General features: G+C 30.9%; 1 protein-coding gene and 1 pseudogene across 3 annotated transcripts; both read right to left on the bottom strand.

The window, feature by feature from the left end:
* Positions 1-475: 475 nt before the first annotated feature.
* Positions 476-6,698, bottom strand: LOC107893218 (bifunctional L-3-cyanoalanine synthase/cysteine synthase D1-like; annotated as a pseudogene).
* An 8,118-nt stretch (positions 6,699-14,816) lies between these two features.
* On the bottom strand, positions 14,817-18,026 carry LOC107893217 (bifunctional L-3-cyanoalanine synthase/cysteine synthase D1). Of its 3 annotated transcripts, XM_016818157.2 has the most exons (11): positions 17,696-18,026; positions 17,496-17,576; positions 17,290-17,399; positions 17,119-17,176; positions 16,508-16,771; positions 16,293-16,430; positions 16,147-16,198; positions 15,966-16,045; positions 15,490-15,549; positions 15,314-15,394; positions 14,817-15,095 (listed from the first exon to the last, which is right to left on the bottom strand). In XM_016818157.2, the coding sequence occupies exons 2-11, from the start codon at positions 17,532-17,534 to the stop codon at positions 15,006-15,008; spliced, it is 972 nt and encodes a 323-aa protein (XP_016673646.1). In that variant the 5' UTR covers positions 17,535-17,576; positions 17,696-18,026; the 3' UTR covers positions 14,817-15,005. The 3 variants fall into 3 exon arrangements, 2 of the variants coding, with proteins under 2 accessions (XP_016673646.1, XP_040941473.1); XR_005907831.1 differs by lacking the exons at positions 14,817-15,095; positions 15,314-15,394 and having other exon boundaries at positions 16,147-16,203; positions 17,696-17,964; XM_041085539.1 differs by lacking the exons at positions 14,817-15,095; positions 15,314-15,394; positions 15,490-15,549 and adding an exon at positions 15,584-15,815 and having other exon boundaries at positions 17,696-17,969.
* Between the last annotated feature and the right edge of the window lie 8,125 nt (positions 18,027-26,151).

The following is a 26,151-nucleotide window of genomic DNA, read 5'->3' as shown; positions in this document are numbered from 1 at the left end:
GATAACAAAGCTGTCATTAGTATTGCTCACAATCCAGTTCAGCATGATAGAACTAAACATGTTGAGATTGATAGACACATTATCAAAGAGAAGATTGAAGAAGGCCAAGTCTACATGTTATTTGTTCCTTCAAAACAACGTATTGCTAACATACTTACCAAAGGGCTTTCTAAGACAAGCTTCGATTTTATTGTAAACAAGTTGGGCATAACTGATATATATGCACCAACTTGAGAAACCCCATATATTTTGGGGATAGTTTTTAAATTATTTAGGTAGATAAATCATAGAATAATATATTGAGATCTGTTAGGAATATTTTATTTTATCTTTTAGTAGTTTATTAGAATAAGAAAATTATTTTTACAATTAGGTTATGAGTTTTTTTTCTATCTAAATTCAATTTTGTACTTAATAAAATTTAGAACAGTTTTATTAAATACTCTCTTTTTTAAACTTTCAAGACACATACCCATATTTAATATTTATCTTAAACCCGAATAACATAGAACACAAACTACAGAGAAAAAGGAAGAGGTAGAGATAGTTCATAGTGGAATGCAAAGTACAAAGAATTTGTGATTGAGTATAACAATGGCATCAATCAATGGGCATGTTTTCTGCTTCATGCCTTAGGGACTCAAACATTGCAGACGACAGGTAACGCTCACCCGCACTGGGGAAAATTACCTGATATAAAAACAGAGAAGCTCAGGTGGTAGTCGTATATAACCAATTAAACAAATAAAAAAACATGACCATTTTGGGTCATATTTCCTGCTTATGTTTCATGCCTATGTTCAAGTATATATCACCAATAGTATAGAAAAAAAGTGAAGAATCCGAATAATATCAAGAATTATTATAGCCTATAAGATATAGATAAACTTGAAGAAGGGAATGTAACTCACAACTATGAGTTTGCCAGCATTTCCTGGCCTCTTTGCCAACTTAATTGCAGCTGCTGTATTAGCACCAGATGATATACCAACCTGTCAATATTATTCATATGACCAAGAAAATAAGGACAAAAGAAGAACAAGTGATCTAGAGGGTCGTAAGAATTGATTAACGATTACAAACATACCAGTAAACCAACTTTCAAGGCTATCTGTTTAGCAGTTTGAATGGCTTCTTCACTGGATACCTAAGAAGTTAGAACAGCAACAAGTACTATGGTCAACATACAGGAGAAGCAATGGTACTGTTATCATGAAAGAAACGAAAAAATCATTAATTTTCAGAAACCGAAGCAATTGCAACGTTTCATTGAACTGTTTCTAGGAACTACTATGGTCATCATACAGAAGAATCAATGGATCAGATGACTGATGTGCAAAGTTTCATTGGTCTGTTCCTAGGAAGCTACCATGGCCTTCATACAGGATAATCAATGGATCAGACGATTGATGCTTGCCATGGCAAACGAAAACTGTTTATTAGAAGGGAAACAAGTACTATCCTTGTGACAAAAACAAAAGTTCATTAATTTTTCAGAAATCGAACCAATTGCAAAGTTTCCAAAAGCTGTTTGAAATATTGAACATGCCGTTGAGACTTACCTGGACAACTTCATCAAGGAGGCCAACATCCAAAACATCAGGGATGATACCAGCACCAATTCCTTGGATCAGATGAGAGCCTTTGACATGCATCACACAAGCAATACAATGAAGGAAATAGTTAAGTACCAGATATAGCACGAACCACATAAAAAAGGATGAAAGTGACTTGAAAATTTACCAGGTTTTCCACCGTTCAAGACTGCACTTTCAACAGGTTCTACCCCATATACCTATACTTCGACAAAAGAAGAATATGATCTTATTAATATAACAACAAGGACATAGGCTGCTTGTCTAAATTTCGGTCTCGAATGGGGAACAAACCTTGATCTCTTTGCTTTTCTCTTTATGGAATCTCCCTGCACCTGTTACTGTACCACCAGTCCCTATGCCTGCAACCAGTACATCAACTTTCCCTTCTGAGTCTTTCCATATCTCTGGACCGGTGGTTTTGAAATGAATCTTAAACAAAGAATTCGTTACTTCTTTTAAACATCACCTGATGAAACAGTAGAAATGTTATAACAATAAAGATGCTACCTGAGGATTGGCAGGGTTTGCGAATTACCGTAGCATGTGACCGTTAGGTGTGTTCTTCAGTATCTCGTCAGCCTTGTCTAATGCCCCCTTAAAGCCCTTGGCTGGGTTTATGAGGCATACTTCAGCTCCAAAAGCTCGAAGAATATTCTCCTCTCGATGCTCACAGAAGCTGGCATTGTGACAATAACTTTATAACCCCTAGCTGCTCCAATGAAAGCCAATCCAATGCTGGTATCACCACTGGTAGGCTCGATAAGGACACTCTTTAACCAATATTATTTCAACATAAGCAGAACAAATGAGAAGTTTGTTAGCTTAAATACCCCTCATTTGATCAAAAGTCAACTGAAGCAAAACTGCAGAAGATATCATGATAACAAAATCTTACGAAACAATCTAAAATTGAAGTGTTCTCAGATCTATACTTCCTTCCCGGTTAGGTTATCATCACTTAATACGCATTAACCCGAAAGCTAAACCGAATAAGGTACCATACCAAGCAAAACAGAAAAATAGACCATACTATATTAGATCATAGGATCTATATTTCTTCCTGGTTAGGTTATCAAACAATCACTTTATATGCATTAATCCGAAATATGGTACCATACCTTCCCTGGTGTAATCAGGCCCTTATCTTCTGCATCTTTAATCATACTGTATGCAATCCTGCACATAGATAAAACAATGACCAAAGGTGTTAATTTGCAGGCAACACTTTTCCAAGATGCTGTGAACAATGTACAAAATCAAAAATGCAAATGAAAAAAGAGAGCATATGCCTGTCTTTAACACTGGACAAGGTTCCATCAGCTCGAGCTTGGCAGCAATTCGAGCACCGCAGCCATCGATGATATGGTTCAGATATACCATAGGGGTATTACCTATTAACTGCAAAAGCCGCAAGGAGATTAAAAACAAGTTGGCAGAATATTAATGGCAACAACACCAACAGTATTAAATGACAGAAGAAGAGACATTACTTCAGCAACATCTTTCTCGATTGCACAATTTCCCTCCATGACCGATTCTCACTGAATTTCCTCAATTTAATCGAAAAGACCCTGCTATTTAACAAAAGGAAAACAAGTGGTTCTTAATGCAAAATCAAAGCTACTGAAACTATTTATAAAGGGCACAAACAACCAGATGAGATAACAAGAAATACTCGTTTCCCAAGTTCTTCAATCAAACAGGTAACGGAAAACAGAAAAAAAAAAAACACCCAAAAATGTCAAAGAATCAAATATCAAAATAAATAGTGGGTGGAGGAGAGGGGACCTTTGGATATTTCAACAATAAACAAAAAGAAAAAAAAAATTATAAAAAAACTTGTATATAGTAAAAACAAGTAAAACAGCAGTTAAGCCTTTGGATGTTTCAACAAGGAACAAGGAGACCAATTATGCATTGATATTTCACCAACTCCCATCACACTTTGCTTTGAAGTAAGCAATTTTTCTAATATTCTTGCTTTACTTTACCATGGTCAAATTCTAAAGTCAAGCTTAGCATACTGTGAAGTCAAGTTTTATATTTCTGGTAAATTTAGAATTTTTTCTTTATATTTTATTTTCAAAAATTTAATTACTTTACTTTTAAAATTTTAAAATTAAATCTAATTATTAATACTGTTAATATTATTTTGTTAAATTTAATTTTATTACAATTTGTTTTAAATTACCTAATGAATATAATTTTTTATTTCAAAATGTTACACTAATAAATTTAATGGATAAATTTAACCATATTAAAATTAAATCTACATTTTGAAATCTAAAAAATAAAAGGACTAAATTCTTAAAAATAAAAGTATAGTAATTAAATTTTAAATTTATAAAGAATAAAAGGACTGATAGTATATTTTAACAATTACAATTATTATATTTTGTTATTTAATTGTATTTATTTAAGTAGATTACAAAGAATAGTTATGATTTGCGTTTCTTAATGAGTAATTTATAGTTTCTAATGTCAAGTTTACACTAATTGTAACATTTAAATAAGGATTAATTTATTTTAAATATTAATTAAGTAATTAGATAAAATAAAATAAAATATTATGTGATTAGATAATATAAATGAAACATAAAACATATAAGCTGTCATTGCGACAATAACTTTATAACCCCTGCCGGCTGCCCCAGTGAAAGCCATTGCAATGCCGGTATTACCACTGGTAGTGTCGATGAGAACACTCTACATAGCCGATATTATTTCAATATATGCAGAAGAAACGGGAAACTTGTTAGCTTAAATGTTCCGTGTCTGGACCATTCCATGTGGAAAATAGCCCTCATTTGATCAAAAGTCAATTGAAGCAAAACTGCAGAAGATATTACGATAGTCTTCCAAAACAATCGGAAGTTTTAACTGTTCTTGGGTCTATATCTCATCCTGTTAGGTTATCAAACAATCACTTCACATGCATTAACCGGGAAGCTAAACTGAGCAAAGCATCTTCGAATACGGCACCATACCTTCCCGGGTGTAATCAAGCCCTTATCTTCTGCATCTTTAATCATACTGTATGCAATCCTGCGGATCGACAAACAATGAACAAAGGAATTATTCTGCAGGTAACAGTTTGCAAGATGCTGTGAAGAATGTAAAAATCAAATTTAAATGAAGTTTATGCCTGTCTTTAACAGTGGAGCAAGGTTCCATCAGCTCAAACTTGGCAGCAATTCGAGCTCCGCAACCATCGACGATATTGTTCAGATATACCATAGGCGTGTTACCTATTAACTGCATAAGCCACGATGAGATTAAAACAAGTTGCAGAAGACTAATGGCAATATCAACAACACTTAAATGATTAAGAAAAGAAACATTACTTCAGTAACATCTTTCCTGATTGCATATTTGTCCTCCATGGCGGACTCTCAGAATTTCCGCAATTTAACAAAGGAAAACAAGGTTTTCTTATTTCAAAACGCAAGCTTCTGAACTGTTTATAAAGGGCATCAACCCGCTCAGATAAAGAGGAATAGACAAGAAATACTTGTTCCTCAAGCCGTGGAAACAGAAGAATCAGTCAAACATGTAATGAGAAAAAGGAAATCGAAAACACCCAAGAATGTAAAAAGAATCAAAGAACAAATCAATAGTTGGTGGGGATGCCTTTGGATATTCCAACAATAAACAAGAAGACAAAAATAAAAGAAGATAACGTATAAGAACATTTTAGCAGTGAAGTGGTCACTTTACATGGTCAATGAGTTATCAGTGATGAACAAAAGACAAAAATAAAAGAAGATAACAATCATAACATATAAGAACATGTAGAGTGGCCACTTCACTGATAACTCATTAAAGTGGCCCTGTTCACTAGGTTACAAAGAATAGTATTTCTAGTTACATTCTTAAAATAATGTATTGTGTTTCCATGGTTCTAGTCAACAGTGTATGCACTTGCCCACTGATGTGGAAAACATTTTCTTCTTTTTGTTTGCTTGAATATCCGCATTTGACACATGAGTATATTGATAGCATAAATAACGATTTAAACGTTATAATATTGTAATATCTTATACCCGATTTGATTGTCAAACCCGAACTACGAAATGTTACAAATAAATTCGGAACAATCAAATGTAATTTAAAACATTGAAATTATCATATAAATATACACATTAATTATTAAAAAAATGAAAACGGAACTAAATTGAGCTTTAAAATACAATAGATTAGATTCAAGCATGAAAAAAGACCAAACTGTAAATTATTTCAAAGCTTTGAACTAAGTATCGAAACCAAAGAAATAAGTATCTATATTTTTGTGATAGGTATCGATACTAAAATTGATATCAATACCATTTTGGCATTATGTAATTTGAAAACACTGTTCATTTGGGGACCAATGCATTAATACTTTAATCGAGATGGTCAAAAATATCAAGTTTGAAAGTTCAATTCATGCCCAAACCTATATATTATTTCATAGATACAAATAGGTACACATATGACTTGCATAAAACTCACTCAATCCATTACAAACATGCCATGATTCAACCATGATCTACGAATTATCTTACCTATTATAATTAATAACTAAGTATGCAATTAGGTACCATAATCCTAATACTAACTAATATGCCATTTGACACCATCACAACCAAATTCAAAACTTAAACTCAGTTATACATACAAGCATGTATCATCGTAGTACAATTTACCTTTGTACATACTCAAAATATACGATATCATTGAAACAATTTAATTTAATGAATGCATATACTACAACTATCAAATTTACATTTACCATACATTTCACCCAAGATTACCATTTCTCAACTAATTCATGATCCATAATCAAGCATACCATCACCACACATGTAATCATCATTTACTCTTTATATACATACCATTGTAATCATTAAATTCATCCTTATGAATGGCAACCATTATAACAAATTATAACTTCAACTTATAACTTTAAACCATCAATCCGAAATAGCCTATGTACATACCATACAACCATTTAAAACACAAACCTTAATCAAGAACCAAAATATTAACATTCAAGAATGACCAAAAATGATTCACCTATATACATGCCACAGAATCGAGTTTTAAACGATAGAAAGACTACTGAATCAATACCAGGATGTATGAGCTTCTTGACGATCCACCTGACACGTTCCGCAAGTTGACACTACAGGGAAAAATGAAATAAGGGAGTAAGCATTACAATTGCTTAGTAAGTTCACAGGTATTAACACCAAGTAACTTACCTTAAGTTATAATTATACACTACTTGCTACTTAACTTCATAAAGTTTGCCTATCGTGACAAATTACATATAAAAAAAGGTGAGTTCAACAATTATCAAACCATATAGTAACTCAATCATATAATATTCAATTCACTTATCCAACATTTCATTACCATTCGCAAAACAATAATCATTTAAATCAATTCACTATCTTAACTTATCATACAATCTATTTATCTACAAGACATCTCATTTCAAATTAATGCCAACATTGATTTTCATTTCATAATTTGAAATCTCAATCCAGAACATAGAAATTCAACTTTATACCAAATAGATATTGAATGTCAATTAAATATCAATCACTATTTTATTTCATACTACTAATTTTGAATCACATTCATCAATTTATCATGTTTTCATATTAGCCCCTTGGTTTTATATAACCGATTATCAATATGTATATGTATCATCTGATCATCATATCATCACATTTCACAAAAAAAAACATTTCATTTAACATTTTTCTTCCATTTCTTATCCATTTGTCATCTCAATAACGAATACCACATCTCACATTCAATTTTACGATTTCATGGATTTCAAATGCTTATTCATTATCATCAATTTTTTTTTATCTTTTATCTCCCTATTAACACGACTGGACTCATACAGATACACGATCCAACCAACACATCAGTTTGGCACCCAGTACCTCATTGGATAAACTCGAAGCAAATAGTTGCGCCCAGCGCTATAAATAGGTTTGACACCCAGTGTCTCATCAGTTAAACCGAAGCAAATTAGCACCCAGTGCCTCATCGAATCATCGCCAAAGTAACCCTGAACTCTTCCTATCTTATGGCATGCCAACTATATCCGTCTCTGCCCGAACAGTTAATAGAGTATTCATTACTCAATTTACTATCAATCAATCAAATCAAGAATTTCATACATATATCATAGCTCATCAATAATATTTGCTATATTTTTTAATCTATTCAATTCAGTTCTTTTCACATACAACTAATTTAAATCGGCCAATTTAAATCGAATCAATTTAACTTATTTTTATCGAATTATCACTTTATCACATAACATAACTTATTTCAATCCAATTCAAAGTCAATTCCTTAATTTATCGTGTAACACCCCCACGCCCGAAACCGTCACCGGATTCAAGCTTGAGGTGTTACTAAACTTATCTTACCTTTTAAACAACTCTAAACCACTTATTTTAATTTTCGGAATAAACTATTTTTCTGCGTCATGGTTGCTTAAAAATTCATTTCTCAAGTTTAAAAACTCGAAATTAAGATCCGTAATTTTTTCTTGAAACAAGACTCATATATCTATCTAATAATTTTTTTTTAGAATTTTTGACTTGGCCAATTAGTACAGTTTATTAGTTAAAGTTTCCCCTATTTCAAAACTCAACTGCACTGACCTCTTCTTACTACGAACCATGTTTCTTCCTGTACAAAGTTCATATGACTAAGCCGTTTGTTTTTATTAAAACTAGACTCAACAAGGATTCTAACCATATAAAGTACACTTTCTACTTAGTTTTGTAAAATTTATGGTGAATTTCTAAATTTGAAATAGGGGATCCAGAAATTGCTCTGACCCTGTTTCACTAAAACTCAGATATCTCATAAAATATAATACCTTTACCTGTTTTGCTTATTCCATAAGAAAATAGACATAATAAGATTTAATTTCATATATTATTCATCTTCAAACTATGTTTCTACAATTTTTACTGATTTTTCAAAGTTACGTCATTTCTGTTACTTGAATCTGTTTTTAGGTTACTTTCACATTTTTCATAATTTTCATGTGATAATCACCATTCAATCATACATGTATATCATCGGCCATTTTATTAGCTAATCACTAGCAAGTATTTACACATCATTCATTGTTCATATTATACCAAAAGTAGCTAAGTTTCTATACATGCCATACCCAAAACAAAACGTCTAATTATACCGAGTTATTTCTTTGATAGTGTGATCGGCCTCCGACGTTTCCTTCGATCCCCGAGTGGCTAGATAAGTACTATAAGAAGAAGAAAATAAAGAGATTAAGCACTGGGCTTAGTAAGCTTACAAACAAATAAATCACAACATTCAACATAATGGATAATTATGCAGAATATCATCTAACATCATAAATTTCTTTACTTCTCAATTTCTATCTTCTTCTTTATTCCCTTACCTTCTTTTTTACCTGACCTTTCCTTTTTCATAAATATAATCTACTTTTCCTTTGCTGTTAATTCACTGTAATTTAACTCGTACCCTAACCCGTTGAACCACTCGGAATACTAAGGATACTAGGGTCGTTCCTGTCTTTCAATATCCTGCTAATGCCATGTCTTTGACATGGACTTACATGAATTATTCCTGTCTCCAATGCCATATATAATATGGACTTACATGGCTCAATCCTGTCTCCAAAGCCATATTTCTAATATCGACTTACATGGCTCATTTCTGTTCTGTCCTGTCAACCCTAATATCCTAACATTCCTAGGGTTCAACCGGGGCTTTCTAACACTTTTCCTCTATCACTTCACCTTAAATTCGAATTTAAATATTTTCATAACATAAATATATAAATGCTGGAAATTGACAATAGTAATGTAAAATAAAAGTTAATTGCATTTATTTACTGTAACTTACCTTGATACAAAATGTGACTAAACTTTACAATTTAGTCCTTTACTTTTTCTTTTCCCCGATCTACTCCCGAATTTTGTTCTTCTTGATCTATAATAGCAAATTTAACTTATTTAATATTCACATTTATTAAAACAGTCTGTGACCCAAACTTTGGAAAAATTATATTTTTACTCCTAAACTTTCACATATTTGCACTTTTGCCCCAAGGCTCGTAAATTAAACTTCATCCTATTTTCTTATGTTTTATGACATGCTGATCATTTTTCCCTTCTATGGCAATATCAAAATCGCACTCTAACATATACTTATGACTATTGGTATTTTTTTTCCGATTTAAGCCCTTTTACTCGTTTTCACTAAAAACCGAGTAGCATAAGTTATTTAACATAATTTAAAACCTCATATTCTATCATAAAACACCAAAATACACAAATTTCAGCTAGGGGTATTTTTCCAAATATGAACCCTAGGTTGAATTATTGCTAGAATAAGCTTAATCAAGTTATCGGGACTCCAAAAACGTAAAGATCATTAAAAACGGGGCTTAGAATCACTTACTATGAGGCTTGAAAGTTGAAAAAACCCCAGCTATGGAGGAGAGAAAAAATCGGCAGAAACTAATTGAGAAGATGACCATTTTTGTGTTATTTTTCCCTTTTTAATTCATTTAATATCCAAATGACCAAATTGCCCCTCCTTACTAAACTTTCAAAATTCTTTCCATGTCCTAATTTTTGTCCATGAACTTAAAATTGGTCAAATTGTTATTTAAACCCTCCTAATTAATATTCCAAAGCAATTTCATACTAAAAACTTCTAGAATGCAAGTTTTGCAAATTATTCGATTTAGTCCCTAACCTCAACTTAAGCACTTTATGCATAGAATTTCATCACGAAATTTTCACACAATCATGCAATCATACCATGAACCTCAAAATAATAAATAAATAAATTTTTCTACCTCGGATTTGTGGTTTCGCAACCACTGTTCCATTTAGGCCCTATTTTGGGATGTTACATATCGAATTATACTATCTTCAATTTTGTTCAATTTAATCTCCTATCTCACCTTTTCGTATCGAAGTGTAAACGATCAGAATTTCAATTAAACATATTTACAACTATAATTTTAAATATGTAAAAATTTAACACAAACATACCGTATGAACTTACCTAATACAACCAGCAAGCAAATTTGTTCTTAGGGACTATTTTGTAATTTCCCCTTTTTTGTTTTCCTTTGTACGGTTCAATCATTGATCTACATAATAAATAAATTCAATTTATTTAATTAAAATGCATTATCATATTAATTTTTATGTATATAACTAATAATTTCTATTTTAAATATTTTCCCTAAACTTTTACACTTTGTTCAATTTAGTCCCTAACCCCGAAACTATTAAAAATTTCACATTAAAGCCCCAATACATATAACTAGTTCTAATTCCATCCCTAATCAGCCTTCAATCACTTAAAAAATACAATATTTTTATGCTAAGTTTAACATTTTTACATATTAGTCCTTACATGCAAAATTAACAAAATTCACTTAACAAAATAGTCCTAAAACATTTCCAAACTTCAAAATCTTATATTTAACATCAAGAACATCCAAAAATCATCAATGAAAATTTTTAAAAATTTGAATAGTTTTGAAAATGAAAATACAACTTAGCTAAACCTAGTTGCAATGATTTCAAAAATATAAAAATTACTAGTAAAAAATTTATTTACATGCAAGGAAGGCAACTCGGCCAATTTCTCCAAGCTTTCATCCACTGAGTTTTAGTCTTTGAAAAGAAGAAAGAATGATAAAATTGGCCATCCACTTATATTTTTATGTTTTCCTATATTTTAACTTAAATTTAACTTAACTTTTATTATAATAATATTATTAAAACCAAGTATAAACCAGCCACTAAACTAAAAAGTGGTAAATTACCATTTAAATCCTTAAACAAACTTTAATTATTCACTTAAGCTAAAAATAATCAATAGTGATGAAGTTTTACTTTTATTACGTTTTAGTCTTTTTTCTTTAATTAACCATCCAAACACTAAAATTTTTATACCAAACTTCAATTCACCTATATAATAGTTTCGTAAATATTTAATAAAAATATTCGTAGGCTTGGTGTACAAAAACGAGGTCTCGGTACCTCATTTTTCAAAACCACTTGACTTTTGGTATGCATCACTTGTACCTTGACTAACTTACCAATTAATAAAATTTATTAAATCACTATTCACTATTATATTATATTTAACTCATAAATATTAATTAAATGTATCTATAGACTCTCATCAAAATATTGGTCCCGAAATTACTGTTTCCGGCACCATTGAAAAATGGACTGTTACAAGTGCAGCGAAAAAGATCGAACAAAAATATTTCCAACCATTGTCTGAACCAAATGTCAAAATCCAAATGTTGTTACATCACTATCGAGCACGTAAAACCACTACGAGGCCATCGAATTTAGCTATACGAAAAATTAAAAACCACAAAGGTCTTCTAAGCACTCAAAAACCTCACTAGATGAAATATTTTTTTGTTTTTTATTTTTTGATGCCTCGAGACATTATGCTAGTTGGTATTTCTAATGGTGGTTCCCATAAAAAAACCACCAACTACACATCTCATTATCATACATACAAATGTATGAAAGTAGTGGGCAATAAAATCTAGGCATGTGAGAATGATCCCATGAAACGTAAGACTGTGGAAGACCTTCCCACAAACCAGTTCTAACATATATGGATATTGATGTGCAAACCATGAACTATCTAAAAACTTGACTAAGGCAAGTGCACTTATCAGTTAATAGTATAGCTACGGTGAGCAAAGATATCGTTCCCACGAGAACTACAAGTACTAGTAATTACTGTCTTTCTATTATTTAACCGAAAAATTCGAATGATTAATTAAAGACTAAATTTAACTAAACTAATTAACTAACGAACACGAAAAAGAATAAATCAGGAAAATAAACGATTAACAACCAAGAAGCGAAACAATATCCAGGAAAGAATTCGCTTAGATTTCATCTGTCACTGTCAAATTAAATTACGCAATTTATTTACTTAGTATGTTGATCTGTACAAATCCCTAAATTATGCAAATATCTCCTTCAAGAGTAAAAGCAACTAACTCTAGGTTGATTAATTGAATTTTCTTTCTAATTAAAACCCATATTATCACATTAACTCGATTTATGGATACCTCTATTAGATTTGACTCTAATCCAATAGATTTATGTAGTCCTATTTCTAGGATTGCATGCAACTCCACTAAATTACGTCAAATCTACTCTTAAATAAGGTCTATTCCTGCTCTGATTTAAACACATCAAATATGGATCAATACCATAGAAATATTAAACCATGAATTAAGCATACGTAATTAAGAACAAGAAACTAAGTGTTTATTGCGTAAAGTAAAAAATCAGACAACAGAATCCATCATATGGTTCATCCCCTTTAGGTATTTAGAAAATTAGTTCATGCTTGAAAATAAAAACAACCAAGAAACAGTATAACTAAAAGAACTAAAGAAACTCATGATAATCTCCTAAGAAATCAACTGGAAATTGTCAATCTTGACGGAAATTTACTTCAGAGTCGACTTCAATGGTGTTTTCTAGGTTGCTTTCTTGACTATTCTATGACGACTTACTCCTATCTTCTTATGTTTGTCATATATTGGTCTTAGAATACCCGAAAGAAATTAAAAAATCACGTTTTCTTGCTATTTGAAGAGCCAACTCGTGAAATCGACACGGCCTACCACATGGCCTTATGGCAAGCCATGTGAGCATCAGGTCATGTGGAAGGGGTCAACCCATGTTGTAACAACCCTCACCCGTATCCAACTCCGGGATAGGGTTCGAGGCGTTATCCAGCTTAAACATTCACAAACATGCAAAATTGGGTTACCAAATTTCGCCCAAAATTAAAACTTTTCAAACACATGCATATTGTCCCTTAATAAAAAACTTTTAAAAACCTATCATACCATGTCTATTTGTGTCCACAAACTTCAAAATAGTCTAATTATCATTTAAGGACCTTTAATTTAAAAAAATCATAACAATTAGACACTTCTAATATGTAGAACTCAACTTTTGCACTTTTTTACAATTTAGTCCTTTTGACCAAATTGAGTGCCCAAACGTCGAAATTTTCGAACGAAATTTTCACAAAATCATTCCGTGAAATCATAGACCATAAAAATATAATTAAAAATGAAATTTTCATCATCAGATTTTTGGTCCCGAAACTATTGTTCCGATTAGGCCCAAAATCAGGATGTTACACATGTAGCTCCTGTAACTTGCTTCGATTTTCTGATTTCCCCTCCTTTTACTCCTTAATGCTTTTCTAAGTATAGAAACATGAAGTTAAAGGAGTAGAAGCATAAAATTTACCATTAACATCGAATAATCACCCAAAATCGCATTAAGAATGGAATTAGAACATGTTTTTAGCACTTATCATATATCAACCTCCAAATGCCTTTCAAATTCATAAGATAGCTTAGATGAAATTGAACTTACCCATCTTCGAAAACCATACCTAAGTCCGAGCAACATAGCATTTATTCTACCTTACCCAAATTCAAACTCCAAGTGAGCATCCAATATGGGTATCCAACAGGTTTTTTTTTGCTTTCCTAAGTTTTTCATAGGATTATATCCTAATACAATCATACTCATATCCAAATATATCAAACATGAATACTTCAAAAAAATTAAAGAATCGAAATAACATAACTTTTGATCTTCTCCCTTTATATTTTCTTGCCATGGATGCAAAAGTCTGCCTTCTGCCAAACAGAAAATGTCATGAGAATTTGCTCCAGCTTATTCACCTTTGCAGTGTTAACATCCTCCTCGATGGCCACCTTATAGGCTTCTTCTTTGAGTTATTATTCTCCTTATCCTCGGATTTTCATCTTTTGGTTATTATCAAAAGCTGCTAAAAAAGAGTTCATAATCGCTTCCTATTGTTCCATCCTTTACTGATCCATTTGTTTCTCGTTTCGCTAGTTTCCTCAATGCCCCCACAACACAGAATTCTACATCGTTTAACCCTACCAATCCCATTCCGCCCATGTCTTTCAACCCTCCGAGCAACCCCGCAACTACTAATCACCTTACCTTGTTTAACTTTTTGTTTTTTAAATTTATGCCACATTTTTTCTATTATATTAGAAAAATTCATATTAAATTTGGTATTCATGTTTCGATATCCACATATATTCAAATATGGTATAAAAATATGATTCTTTGACAACCTTCCAAATATTCAAATATGGAAATTAAAGAAAAAAAAACAATTGAGCTTATACATGTCATACACATACCCGTATTTAATATTTATCTTAAACCCGAATAACATAGAACACAAAGTACAAAGAAGAAGGCAGAGGTAGACATAGTTCACAGTGGAATGCAAAGTACAAAGAATTTGTGATTGAGGATAACAATGGCATCAATCAATGGGCATGTTTTCTGCTTCATGCCTTAGGGACTCAAACATTGCAGACGACAGGTAACGCTCACCCGCGCTGGGGAAAATTACCTGATATAAAAACAGAGAAGCTCAAGTATTAGTCGTATATAACCATTTAAACAAATAAAAAAACATGAGCATTTTGGGTCATATCTCCTTATGTTTTTTGCCTATGTTCATGTATATAACACCAATAGTATAGAAAAAAAATGAAGAACCCGAATAATATCAAGAATTATTATAGCCTATAAGATATAGATAAACTTGAAGAAGGGAATGTAACTCACAACTATGAGTTTGCCAGCATTTTCTGGCCTCTTTGCCAACTTAATTGCAGCTGCTGTATTAGCACCAGATGATATACCAACCTGTCAACATTATTCATATGACCAAGAAAATAAGGACAAAAGAAGAACAAGTGATCTAGAGGGTCGTAAGAATTGATTAACAATTACAAACATACCAGTAAACCTTCTTTCAAGGCTATCTGTTTAGCAGTTTGAATGGCTTCTTCACTTGATACCTAAGAAGTTAGAACAGTAATAAGTACTATGGTCAACATACAGGAGAATCAATGGTACTGTTATCATGACAGAAATGAAAAAATCGTTAATTTTTCAGAAACCGAAGCGATTGTGACGTTTCATTGAACTATTTCTAGGAACTACTATGGTCATCATACAGGAGAATCAATGGATCAGGTGATTGATGTGCAAAGTTTCATTGGACTGTTTCTAGGAAGCTACCATGGCCATCATACAGGATAATCAATGGATCAGACGATTGATGCTTGCCATGGCAAACGAAAACGGTTTATTAGAAGGAAAACAAGTACTATCCTTGTGACAAAAACAAAAGTTCATTAATTTTTCAGAAATCGAACCAATTGCAAAGTTTCCAAGAGCTGTTTGAAATATTGAACATGCTGTTGAGACTTACCTGGACAACTTCATCAAGGAGGCCAACATCCAAAACATCAGGGATGATACCAGCACCCATTCCTTGGATCAGATGAGCGCCTTTGACATGCATCACACAGGCAATGCAATGAAAGAAATAGTTAAGTACCAGATATAGCACGAACCACATGAAAAAGGATGAAAGTGACTTGAAAATTTACCAGGTTTTCCACCATTCAAGACTGCACTTTCAACGGGTTCTACCCCATATACCTATACTTTGACAAAAGAAGAATATGCTCTTATGAATATAACAACAAGGACATAGGCTGCTTGTCTAAATTTCGGTCTCGAATGGGGAACAAACCTTGATCTCTGAGTTTTTCTCTTTACGGAATCTCCCTGCACCTGTTACTGTACCACCAGTCCCTATGCCTGCAACCAGTACATCAACTTTCCCTTCTGAGTCTTTCCATATCTCTGGACCGGTGGTTTCGTAATGAATCTTAAACAAAGAATTCGTTACTTCTTTTAAACATCACCCGATGAAACAGCAGAAATGTTGCAACAGTAAAGTGCTACCTGAGGATTGGCAGGGTTTGCGAATTGCCGTAGCATGTAACCGTTAGGTGTGTTCTTCAGTATCTCGTCAGCCTTGTCTAATACCCCCTTAAAGCCCTTGGCTGGGTTTGTGAGGCATACTTCAGCTCCAAAAGCTCGAAGAACTATTCTCCTCTCGATGCTCACAGAAGCTGGCATTGTGACAATAACTTTATAACCCCTAGCTGCTCCAATGAAAGCCAATCCAATGCCGGTATTACCACTGGTAGGCTCGATAAGGACACTCTTTAACCAATATTATTTCAACATAAGCAGAACAAATGAGAAGTTTGTTAGCTTAAATACCCCTCATTTGATCAAAAGTCAACTGAAGCAAAACTGCAGAAGATATCATTATAACAAAATCTTACGAAACAATTTAAATTTAAGTGTTCTCAGATCTATACTTCCTTCCCGGTTAGGTTATCATCACTTCATACGCATTAACCCGAAAGCTAAACCGAATAAGGTACCATACCAAGCAAAACAGAAAAATAGACCATACTATATTAGATCATAGGATCTATATTTCTTCCTGGTTAGGTTATCAAACAATCACTTTATATGCATTAATCCGAAATATGGTACCATACCTTCCCTGGTGTAATCAAGCCCTTATCTTCTGCATCTTTAATCATACTGTATGCAATCCTGCACATAGATAAAACAATGACCAAAGGTGTTAATTTGCAGGCAACACTTTCCCAAGATGCTGTGAACAATGTACAAAATCAAAAATGCAAATGAAAAAAGAGAGCATATGCCTGTCTTTAACACTGGAGCAAGGTTCCATCAGCTCGAGCTTGGCAGCAATTCGAGCACCGCAGCCATCGACGATATGGTTCAGATATACCATAGGGGTATTACCTATTAACTGCATAAAGCCACAAGAAGATTAAAAACAAGTTTGCAGTACACTAATGGCATAAAACACCAACACTATTAAATGACTGAGAAGAAGAAATATTACTTCAGTAACATCTTTCTTGATTGCACATTTGCCCTCCATGACCGATTCCCCCTGAATTTCCTCAATTTAATCAAAAAGACTCTGCAATTTAACAAAAGGAAAACAACAAGATGTTCTTAGTGCAAAATCCAAGCTTCTGAAACTCTTTATAAAGGGCATAAACAACCAGATGAGATAACAGAGGAGTAGGCAAGAATTACTTGTTTCCAAAGTTCTTCAATCAAATAGTCAACTGAAAACAGAAAATAAGAAACACCCAAAAATGTCTAAGAATCAAATATCAAAATTAATAGCTGGCAGAGAAGAGGGAACCTTTGGATATTTCAACAATAAGGAAAAAGACAACTTTTTAATAAAAGCAAATAGTATAAAATAAAAACAAGGAAAACAGCGGCTAAGCCTTTGGATGTTTCAACAATAAACAAGAAAGCCAATTATGCATTGATATTACACCAACTCCCATCACACTTTGCCTTGAAATAAGCAACTTCCGCTTACATTCTTGCTTTACTTTACTATGGTCAAATTCTCAAAGTTAAGCTTAGCAGACTGTAATCCTTTTCATAGAATTGAGTAAAAAAAAATTATTTTTCATATTTTAAAATTAAATTTAATTATCAACATTTTTAAAATTATTTTATTAAATTTAAATTCATTATAGCATTATTTTTTATTATCAAATTGAGTTTAATTTTTTATTTTAAAATGTTATATTAACAAATTTAATAAATAAATTTTAATCATATTAACAATTATAATTACATTTTAAAATCTGAAAAATAAAAAAATTAAATTTCTAAAATTAAAAATACAGTAATTAAATTTTAAATTTATAAAGAGTAAAAAAATTGATAGTATATTTTTAACAATTATATTTTGTTATTTAATTGTTTCTATTTCAGTAGATTACAAAGAATAGTTATGATTTGCGTTTTTTAATGAGTAATTTATAAACAATTAGTTTCTAATGTCAAGTTTACACTTTTATTATTTCAAAAAAATATAATTGTACTATTTAAATCAGGATTAATTTCTTATAAACATTAATTAATGATTAGATAAAATAAAATATTATGTGATTAGATAATATAAAATAAATTGATTAATTTAAATTGAATCAATTAATCAATTCTAGATGTGCTCATGGGCCGGGCCGGGTTAGGTTCGGGTCGGGCTCAACTAAAAATTTAGTCTCATTCATTGGGCTCGGGTCGGTCCGGGCCCAAAAAATGGGCCTAAAATTTTGTCCAAGCTCGACCCAAATAAAAATACTAAAACCCAGGCCAGGCCCTGCTCGCCCGTATTTATTTTTATATTATTTTATATAATTTTTAAATATATATAATACATCAAAAATACTAAAATAAATCAATATAAATATTTTTCAATAAATTGAAAATAAATTTTAAAAAATATATAGACTTAAATAGAACTAAGATAGATGCAACTTAACAAGTAAATACCTCTAAAACAATAACAAAATTAACAAATGCCTTTAAAATAATAACAAAATTAATAATAAAATAAGTTTTATGCAACATCCAAACAATAACAACAAAATAGTAGCAACTAATAGTGATATGGTAGAAAAATAGGGAGAAAACAACAATAAAATAACATTTAAAAATTAAAAAAAATAAAAAAAAAAGCAAATTTTTTTTATCATTTAGTGAATTCGGGCCAGGCCGGGCCAAGCCTGGGCTAAAAATACCTTACCCGAGGCCCGGCCCATTTTTTAAATAAGCCTCATTTTTTTGTTCAAGCTCATTTTTCGGGCCTAAATTTTTGCTCAAACCCTCCTACATTTTAGGCTGACCTTCGGGCCGGACCGGACAACCCAACCCATGAGCAGATCTAATCAATTCATTTATGAATCCCAAATTTTTGTGAATGGGTTGTGGTACTTGCATGCCTGTCATTCTTATCAGTTTGCTTTGTTTGCCTACCTTCTTAATAAAAATAATAAAATTTGTTTTCAAGTTTCAAGTCAATAGTACAAGCCAAGTTTGCCTATTGAACATGGAAATTGAGTTCTATTACTCAACCTCTACTTTGTTTAGGGTTAATTTAACTTTTAGTCCATAAAATTTATTATTAGGTCTATTTTAGTATATGTACTATTTTTAAGTTCATTTTGGTATTTGACTTCAGTATTTGGGTTCATTTTCATCTCTAAACTTTTGATAAAGGTAAAAATTGATGGCATGATATTCTAAGGTTATGCCACATCTATACCACAATTTGAGTACCACATCATTAAATTTTGATGGAATCCAAGCTAAATGGACCTAGTGCACAAAAGAATGCAAGTACAAAAGTGAACATAGTTACTAAATTCAAGGACTACAAATTATATTAACTATTTTTGTTTAATATATTTTTTTGATACAATGCCTAGAATTACCCGCTTTTAATAAAAGTAAAAGTTGATGACATGACATTACGAGATTATGCCATATCAATACCACAATTTGAGTACCACATCATCAAATTTTGATGGAATCCAAGTTTAAGGACCTAGTGTAGAAAAAAATACAAGCACAAAAGTTAACCTAGTTACAAAATTCAAGGACTAAAAATTTTATTAACACTTTTTGCTTAATATATTTTTTTGAATCAATGCTTAGAACTACCCATAACCCCTCCTAACTCTTAAATAGGAGGATAAATGCACTTCAATATGCTTGAACTCATATCCTTCAACACAGGCAATAATATCGATGTCAACTATTCTAAGACTTAATCGACTTTTTGCTTAATATATCTATATATTACATATGATATAATATTTTAAATATGATCTATCAAATTTGATATAAACCTAAGAATCCAATTCCATCTCCGAATATGACTTTTGGTATGTAACAAAATGTTAACAAACCAATTTAACTCCAACTCAAATTCATTTGAACCTAAATTGATTTAAATCCAAAACTAACTCAAATCAATACGATTTCAACAAAAAATTATTTTATTCCTAAACTAAAACGAGTTGAACAAATATTCTAAAATGATTTAAACATTCAACTAGTTAAAATCCAATATTATATAAACTCGAGTCTCAAATTTAAATACCATTAAAAGGTTTGTTGTATTATCATATAAACTAATCTTGGAAATCTTATGTTGACTTAGTGATAGCACGAGAGATTATTACAATTTGACTTTTTCTATCAGAACAAAAGGTATATGTGAATTTTTAATCAAGAATGTTTCGTATTTCAACCGATGGTTGTGGTTCTTCTCATCAAGTCTAAATCTAAGTAGTTTGGTGTATTGGGTTGGGTTTCTTTAGAGAAAAAGAAATGTTTCAAATCAGTAAACTGGAACGGATCAAAGAAAACCAAAAAGAAAAATAAAACCTTATAATATTGAGTGTAGTGCCAAGTGTTGATTTTTAAGAAATAAAGTTAAAACGAAAATATTGAAAAAGTTAAGAAATTTAGATAAATTATTAATTCATTCATTGAATGAAATTATATATTTTAAAAAAGAAAATAATAAATATTTATCGTAAAGGGTGAAAGATAAGTTTAATCAATATAATAAAAGTTTTAACGTCAATATTAATAAAATATCATTACACGTTGATAATTAGTTTTGTCATAACTCAAATATGACATATTTGGAGTGATTGTAAGCACTTAATACAATAAGGAAATCAGCCATGGATGGTTTAAAGTGACAAGCAAAAATTGACAAAAGAATTCAGTATTCACCAAACTAAAAATGATGACAATAAAATTATCCCTAAAATTTATTATAAAACTAAAATTACATGCATAAGAAGTGGAATAATGGAAAAATAAACAAAAAAAAAATTTAGACAACATAGGTACAAATTGACACGTGAAATAATTTATTATTCTCAAATACTCTCAAAACAGAAATAAATTAAGAAATTGATGAAGAGCTATTCATTTTTCAAAAAAAACTAGTGGTGGTCGGTGGAATTTTAACGAATGACAAGTATCGTCATCTATCCATCATAACTTGTGAAGACAATAAAGATAACCAGAAAATGAAAGAAAGGGTTGATGGAGAGAAAAAAAAAGACAATAACCAGCCTAAGGCTAGCTTTTAAAAAAAGTTTACAAATATATTGAAAATTAATAAAAATATATTTTAAAAAATAAAACAATTATAAATAAAAAAAACTAAAATATAATTTAGGAATAACTAATTAAACATCTTTCCAAAGATTCATAAGAACTCTTTTTAAGTTTTATTTTTTTTTCCAAATCTCACCGTATACATACTATTTTCTTCAGTATCTTAGAAAACCCAGAAAATCTTTGTGGGTTTTTCACTGCTGTTGAAGTCTAAAAGCAGAATCATTTGGAATCCCTTTATGGGTTCTTCTCCATTATCGTCAAAATTGCTTAAAATCTTGTATATTTTTATTATTTTTCAGGTTTATCAGCCATGAAAAGGAAGACCCATGGTTGTTAATACTGAGAATTTTCTTTCCAAGGAAATGTAGGAGAGAAAATTAATTTCCCTTTTGGCAGTCTCAAATGAAGATGGTGGCTGCATTTTCTCATTTACACACTACCCACCAGAAAGTACCCATCAAGAAGAAACCCCGAAAAAATGGTCTCCTCTTAAAGATAATGGCTCCACCGTTAAAAGAAAACCCAGAGGTAGACAAGTTCCGTCACGGTACTTGTCTCCTTCTCCTTCTTCTTCAGCGGCAACAACAATGGCGGCGGCAGCAGCAGCCAATAAAATATTTTAAAATATAAAACAATTATAAATAAATATATATAATTCCCTAGATCTTAACCAAATCCCCAAATAGCAGTGATTTCGGAACTGCGGAGTTGCTGTTGAACTTTGGAGACAACTAAACGGTCGGATTTGATGAATCGGGCTTCGATTGGCTTGAGGCTAAGTGTGGATTTTGAGGTTTTCTGAGAAATTTCAGAAAAATAATAAGAGATATTGAAAAAGAGGGAGGAAAGGAGTCCTCTGGTGTCGTCGTTGGTCGGAGAGCTCATCGAAAGAAGCCGCACAATTAGCTAGTGCTGTCACGTTAACGGCACTAGAAAAAAATATAAATTCAGTTGACTGAGAAAAGTGGACAATTTTAAATCTCAATACTTTATATTTAAACCAATGCCAAAAGTTCCTTGGTAAACTGTGATGGTTGTCAAGAATAAGAGATCAAAAGCTAAGCAATTAATAGTGGCAGTGAGATTGATTGTTTAGTGACGTTGAAGAAATGAAAAGAGATACTCAAGGTTATAACTCATAAAGAAGGGTTATTATTAAAGAGTTTAAGTTGTTTTAAAATATATATATATATATATACATACTCGAGGTTTATAACTCGTAAAGAAGGGTTAAGAGGAAATATTTTTAATTATCTTTATATATAATCTGTCAACTTAAGCTTTCTAAATCATCTCAATAATGAAAATAAAATCAATAACGTTTTGTTTGTTTTACTGTAAAATTGTTTACAGAAAATATTTTTGTCAACATAAAATAAGCTCAGCGGCGAATTTCGGGGTCCAACCTCCTAAAATAATTTTTTTTTATTTTAACCTTTAAATTGATAAAGGTAAATTTATATTTTAACCCTCCTTAAAAGTGATACAATTTTAATTTAATATTTTTAAAATAATATTTTTACTATCATAAAAATTACAATTTAATTTCGACCCCTTAAAAAGAATTTCTGTCTTCGCCCCAAAATAAGCCATTTTTCCTGTAAAATGACTTACCAAGCGTAAATCATTTTTTAGAAAAGAACTCCTCTATGGCTAATTTTATTTTTATATAGAAATTAACTTAAATAAAGCTTAAAGATTATTATATTGATAATAAAATTTATTTTTTATTTTTAAAATATTTAAAATTATTAATATATTAATATAAAATATTATAATTTTAAATATTATTAAACATACATGTTTAATTATTTATATTTAATCATATAATAAATTATTAATATAATTAATATAAATTAGTATTTTAATAAATTATTTAATATTTAAATTTTATTTTAATAATAAATTTTAACAATAATAATTTAAAATAATATTCTTCACATATTATTAAAAATATTCAATATTAATATTTTAGTAATAAATATTTATTACAATTATAGATATATTAATAGTAAATGTTTTATATTATAAAGGTTAAAATATGTCATAAGTTCATGTACTCTTCACAAATTTGGAATTTAATCATTGTACTTTTATTTTTAAGAATTTAGTTAGTTCATGTACTTTTATTTTCAAGATTTTAGTCCCTCTACTTTTCAAATTTGAAAATCAAGCCCAATTGTTAACATTGTTAATTTTTTTTGCCAATTTTGTTGATGTCACATTTTTAAATAAAAAATACTCACTTAGTAGTCATGTAACTAAAAAATGGTGTTGTAATGAAACTAAATTTAACAAAATAATTTTAATATATGCAAAAACAATGTAAAATATAAATTTATAGATATAAAATAAACTTAATTAAATAATGAAAATATAAGAAAATCTGAAATGTATGTTTTTTTCATTTGAAATAACTTTTATGAAATATTTTCAAGAAATATGTCAAACAACTGAAAATATTTTACACATTTTCTGAAAGTCATTTTTAATGAGACAAACAGAGCCTAATTCTAAAATTTAGGAATTATTTTCACTTCTATTTTAATGAAGTAGTACCATACGAAGTATCTTTTACAGAATATCTCTTTAAATGTGAGTTGCTCTTAAAGAATAATTATACATGAATAAGGGATGTTCTTACATGTTTCGTATAGGAACTATTATCAATATTGTTGTTCTTAGTAGTTGTTGTTCCAAATAATAGTTGTTCTCAACATAGTTGTTTTTAGTAGAGCTTTTTCTGTGCAATAGTTATTTTGTTGTGATGCTTTTATTAAAAGAGCTTATTTTGAATAATGACTATTCTAAAAAAACAATTGTTTTAAAAAGTTTGTATGAATCATGATTATCCTAAATGTATATGTTCTTAAACTGCAATTAATTTAAATATGAGATATTTCATACATTAACAGTTCTCAACAAAAGTTGTTCTTAGATGATATATATTATGGATGTTTTAAACTCAAATCTTGTTATAAACATGGTTTTTCTTAAATAACAAATATTTTAAATAACATCTATTTGAAACAAAAAATATTATTTTGAAAAATATATTAAACAAAACAACACTCATACTTATTCTGAATCAATTTTGTTACTGTAATCTCTCAAACTCAGCCTAGACGTTACGACCGAATTCAGAAGATTACATTGGCCACTGAAATACCTTGTTAAACGATCTTTTTAAAATATTTGTTACTTTAATAGAAAAACTTAGTGTTTCCAAAGGTACAATTTAATTTAAAAAATCGGTCGATCTTAATGATTGTTTTGTAAAAAGTTGAATTCCAATTTTATATAAATATATATTTCAAAACTCATTTTGTAATGCCCCAAAATTTGACCAATTGTTTGATAAATTCTATTGATAAGTAGGTCTTTGTATCTGTAGTTCAGTATTTTGTTTATGTGTTGAGATTGAAGGTTCGAGTTATTCCTTTTAAATTTTACAACTTATTTTGGCATAACCCCTATCATTGAACTGATGGCTTAAGTTTATTTATGTGTTAATTTGTGTTAAGAATGTGCCTATTGGTTTAATAGATAAGCTTTTGTATGCCTTTAGTCTTGTGTTTGAGTCTTGGCGTAAGCGAAGCGAGGATATATTTTTACTATTCTAGAAATTCTGTTTAATTTTATTATTAAATTAAGTTTCCTAAATTCCCCCTCTCCTTCAATGTTTGTTTTCTTTGTTCTTTCCCTCTTCTTATTCTTTATTTTTCTTTTATTTCTTTTTGTATCCTATAGTTTCATTTCCCCTCTTTTACTTCTTGTTTGGTCATTTTGTTGGCGCGTCTCGTTACTTCTTCCAACGATAAGGTTAATCTTGTAAGTTCAAGGTTGGAATTCGGTTAATTGTTGCTTTTTGTTCGTTTTTGCCAAGAATTGATTTCCTATTTATTTTTGATTGATTCCTTTGTTTATGTGTCAATTGATTGTCATTTTTAGGTGAAGATCCTGAAAGTAGCGTTCGCTCAACGTGTTAGTTCGGTATATCACAGTTTTGTACGATGTGAGAGCCTAAATTTTTCGAGATTGGTGTTCTTCGTCGAAGTTTTTGACATAAATTTGTTTGTTCGACTTCTCGAGCATTCTTTTGGGAATTAATTCTTGAATTGGTCTTTGGTTGTTTGTTGTTAGGTTTCTAAGTCAATCTTGTTGCCTTTAAGTCGATTTTGCCTTACGTGTGTAATGAAACCCGATTTTCTGTGAATTGCGAACACTGGAAAACTTGGTTCTCGACGCCACATGGCCATGTGGTAGGCCATGTGAGCCACACGTCTGTATGTTTCACTGTTTTCAAATTGAGGCACACGGGCTAGGGACACTGATCTGTGTCTAGGCCGTGTAACTCATTGTTTGGATTTTGGGTCTCATTGTTTGGATTTTGGGTCAACGGGCTAGGGACACGGGTGTGTGTTCAGGACATGTAACTTATTGTTCTGGATTTAGGGTCACATGGGCTAGAGATATAGACATTTGCTTAGTCGTGTGCCAAACAGTGTAACTCACTGTTTTGAGCCACACAGCCGTGTGAA

This window comes from Gossypium hirsutum, chromosome A13 (assembly GCF_007990345.1).
Source record: "Gossypium hirsutum isolate 1008001.06 chromosome A13, Gossypium_hirsutum_v2.1, whole genome shotgun sequence".
Classification (NCBI taxonomy): Eukaryota; Viridiplantae; Streptophyta; class Magnoliopsida; order Malvales; family Malvaceae; genus Gossypium; species Gossypium hirsutum.
Note: the sequence above shows the minus strand (reverse complement) of the source record. Positions and strands in the feature narration are given on the sequence as shown.

Coding starts and splice junctions, on each gene's coding strand:
- LOC107893217 (XM_016818157.2), bottom strand. CDS start 17,534: ATGGAGGGCAAATGTGCAATCAAGAAAGATGTTACTGAA. Junction 16,199..16,292: donor AGAAAAACTCAGAGATCAAG/GTTTGTTCCCCA, acceptor GTCAAAGTATAG/GTATATGGGGTAGAACCCGT. Junction 15,395..15,489: donor CCTTGAAAGAAGGTTTACTG/GTATGTTTGTAA, acceptor TAATGTTGACAG/GTTGGTATATCATCTGGTGC.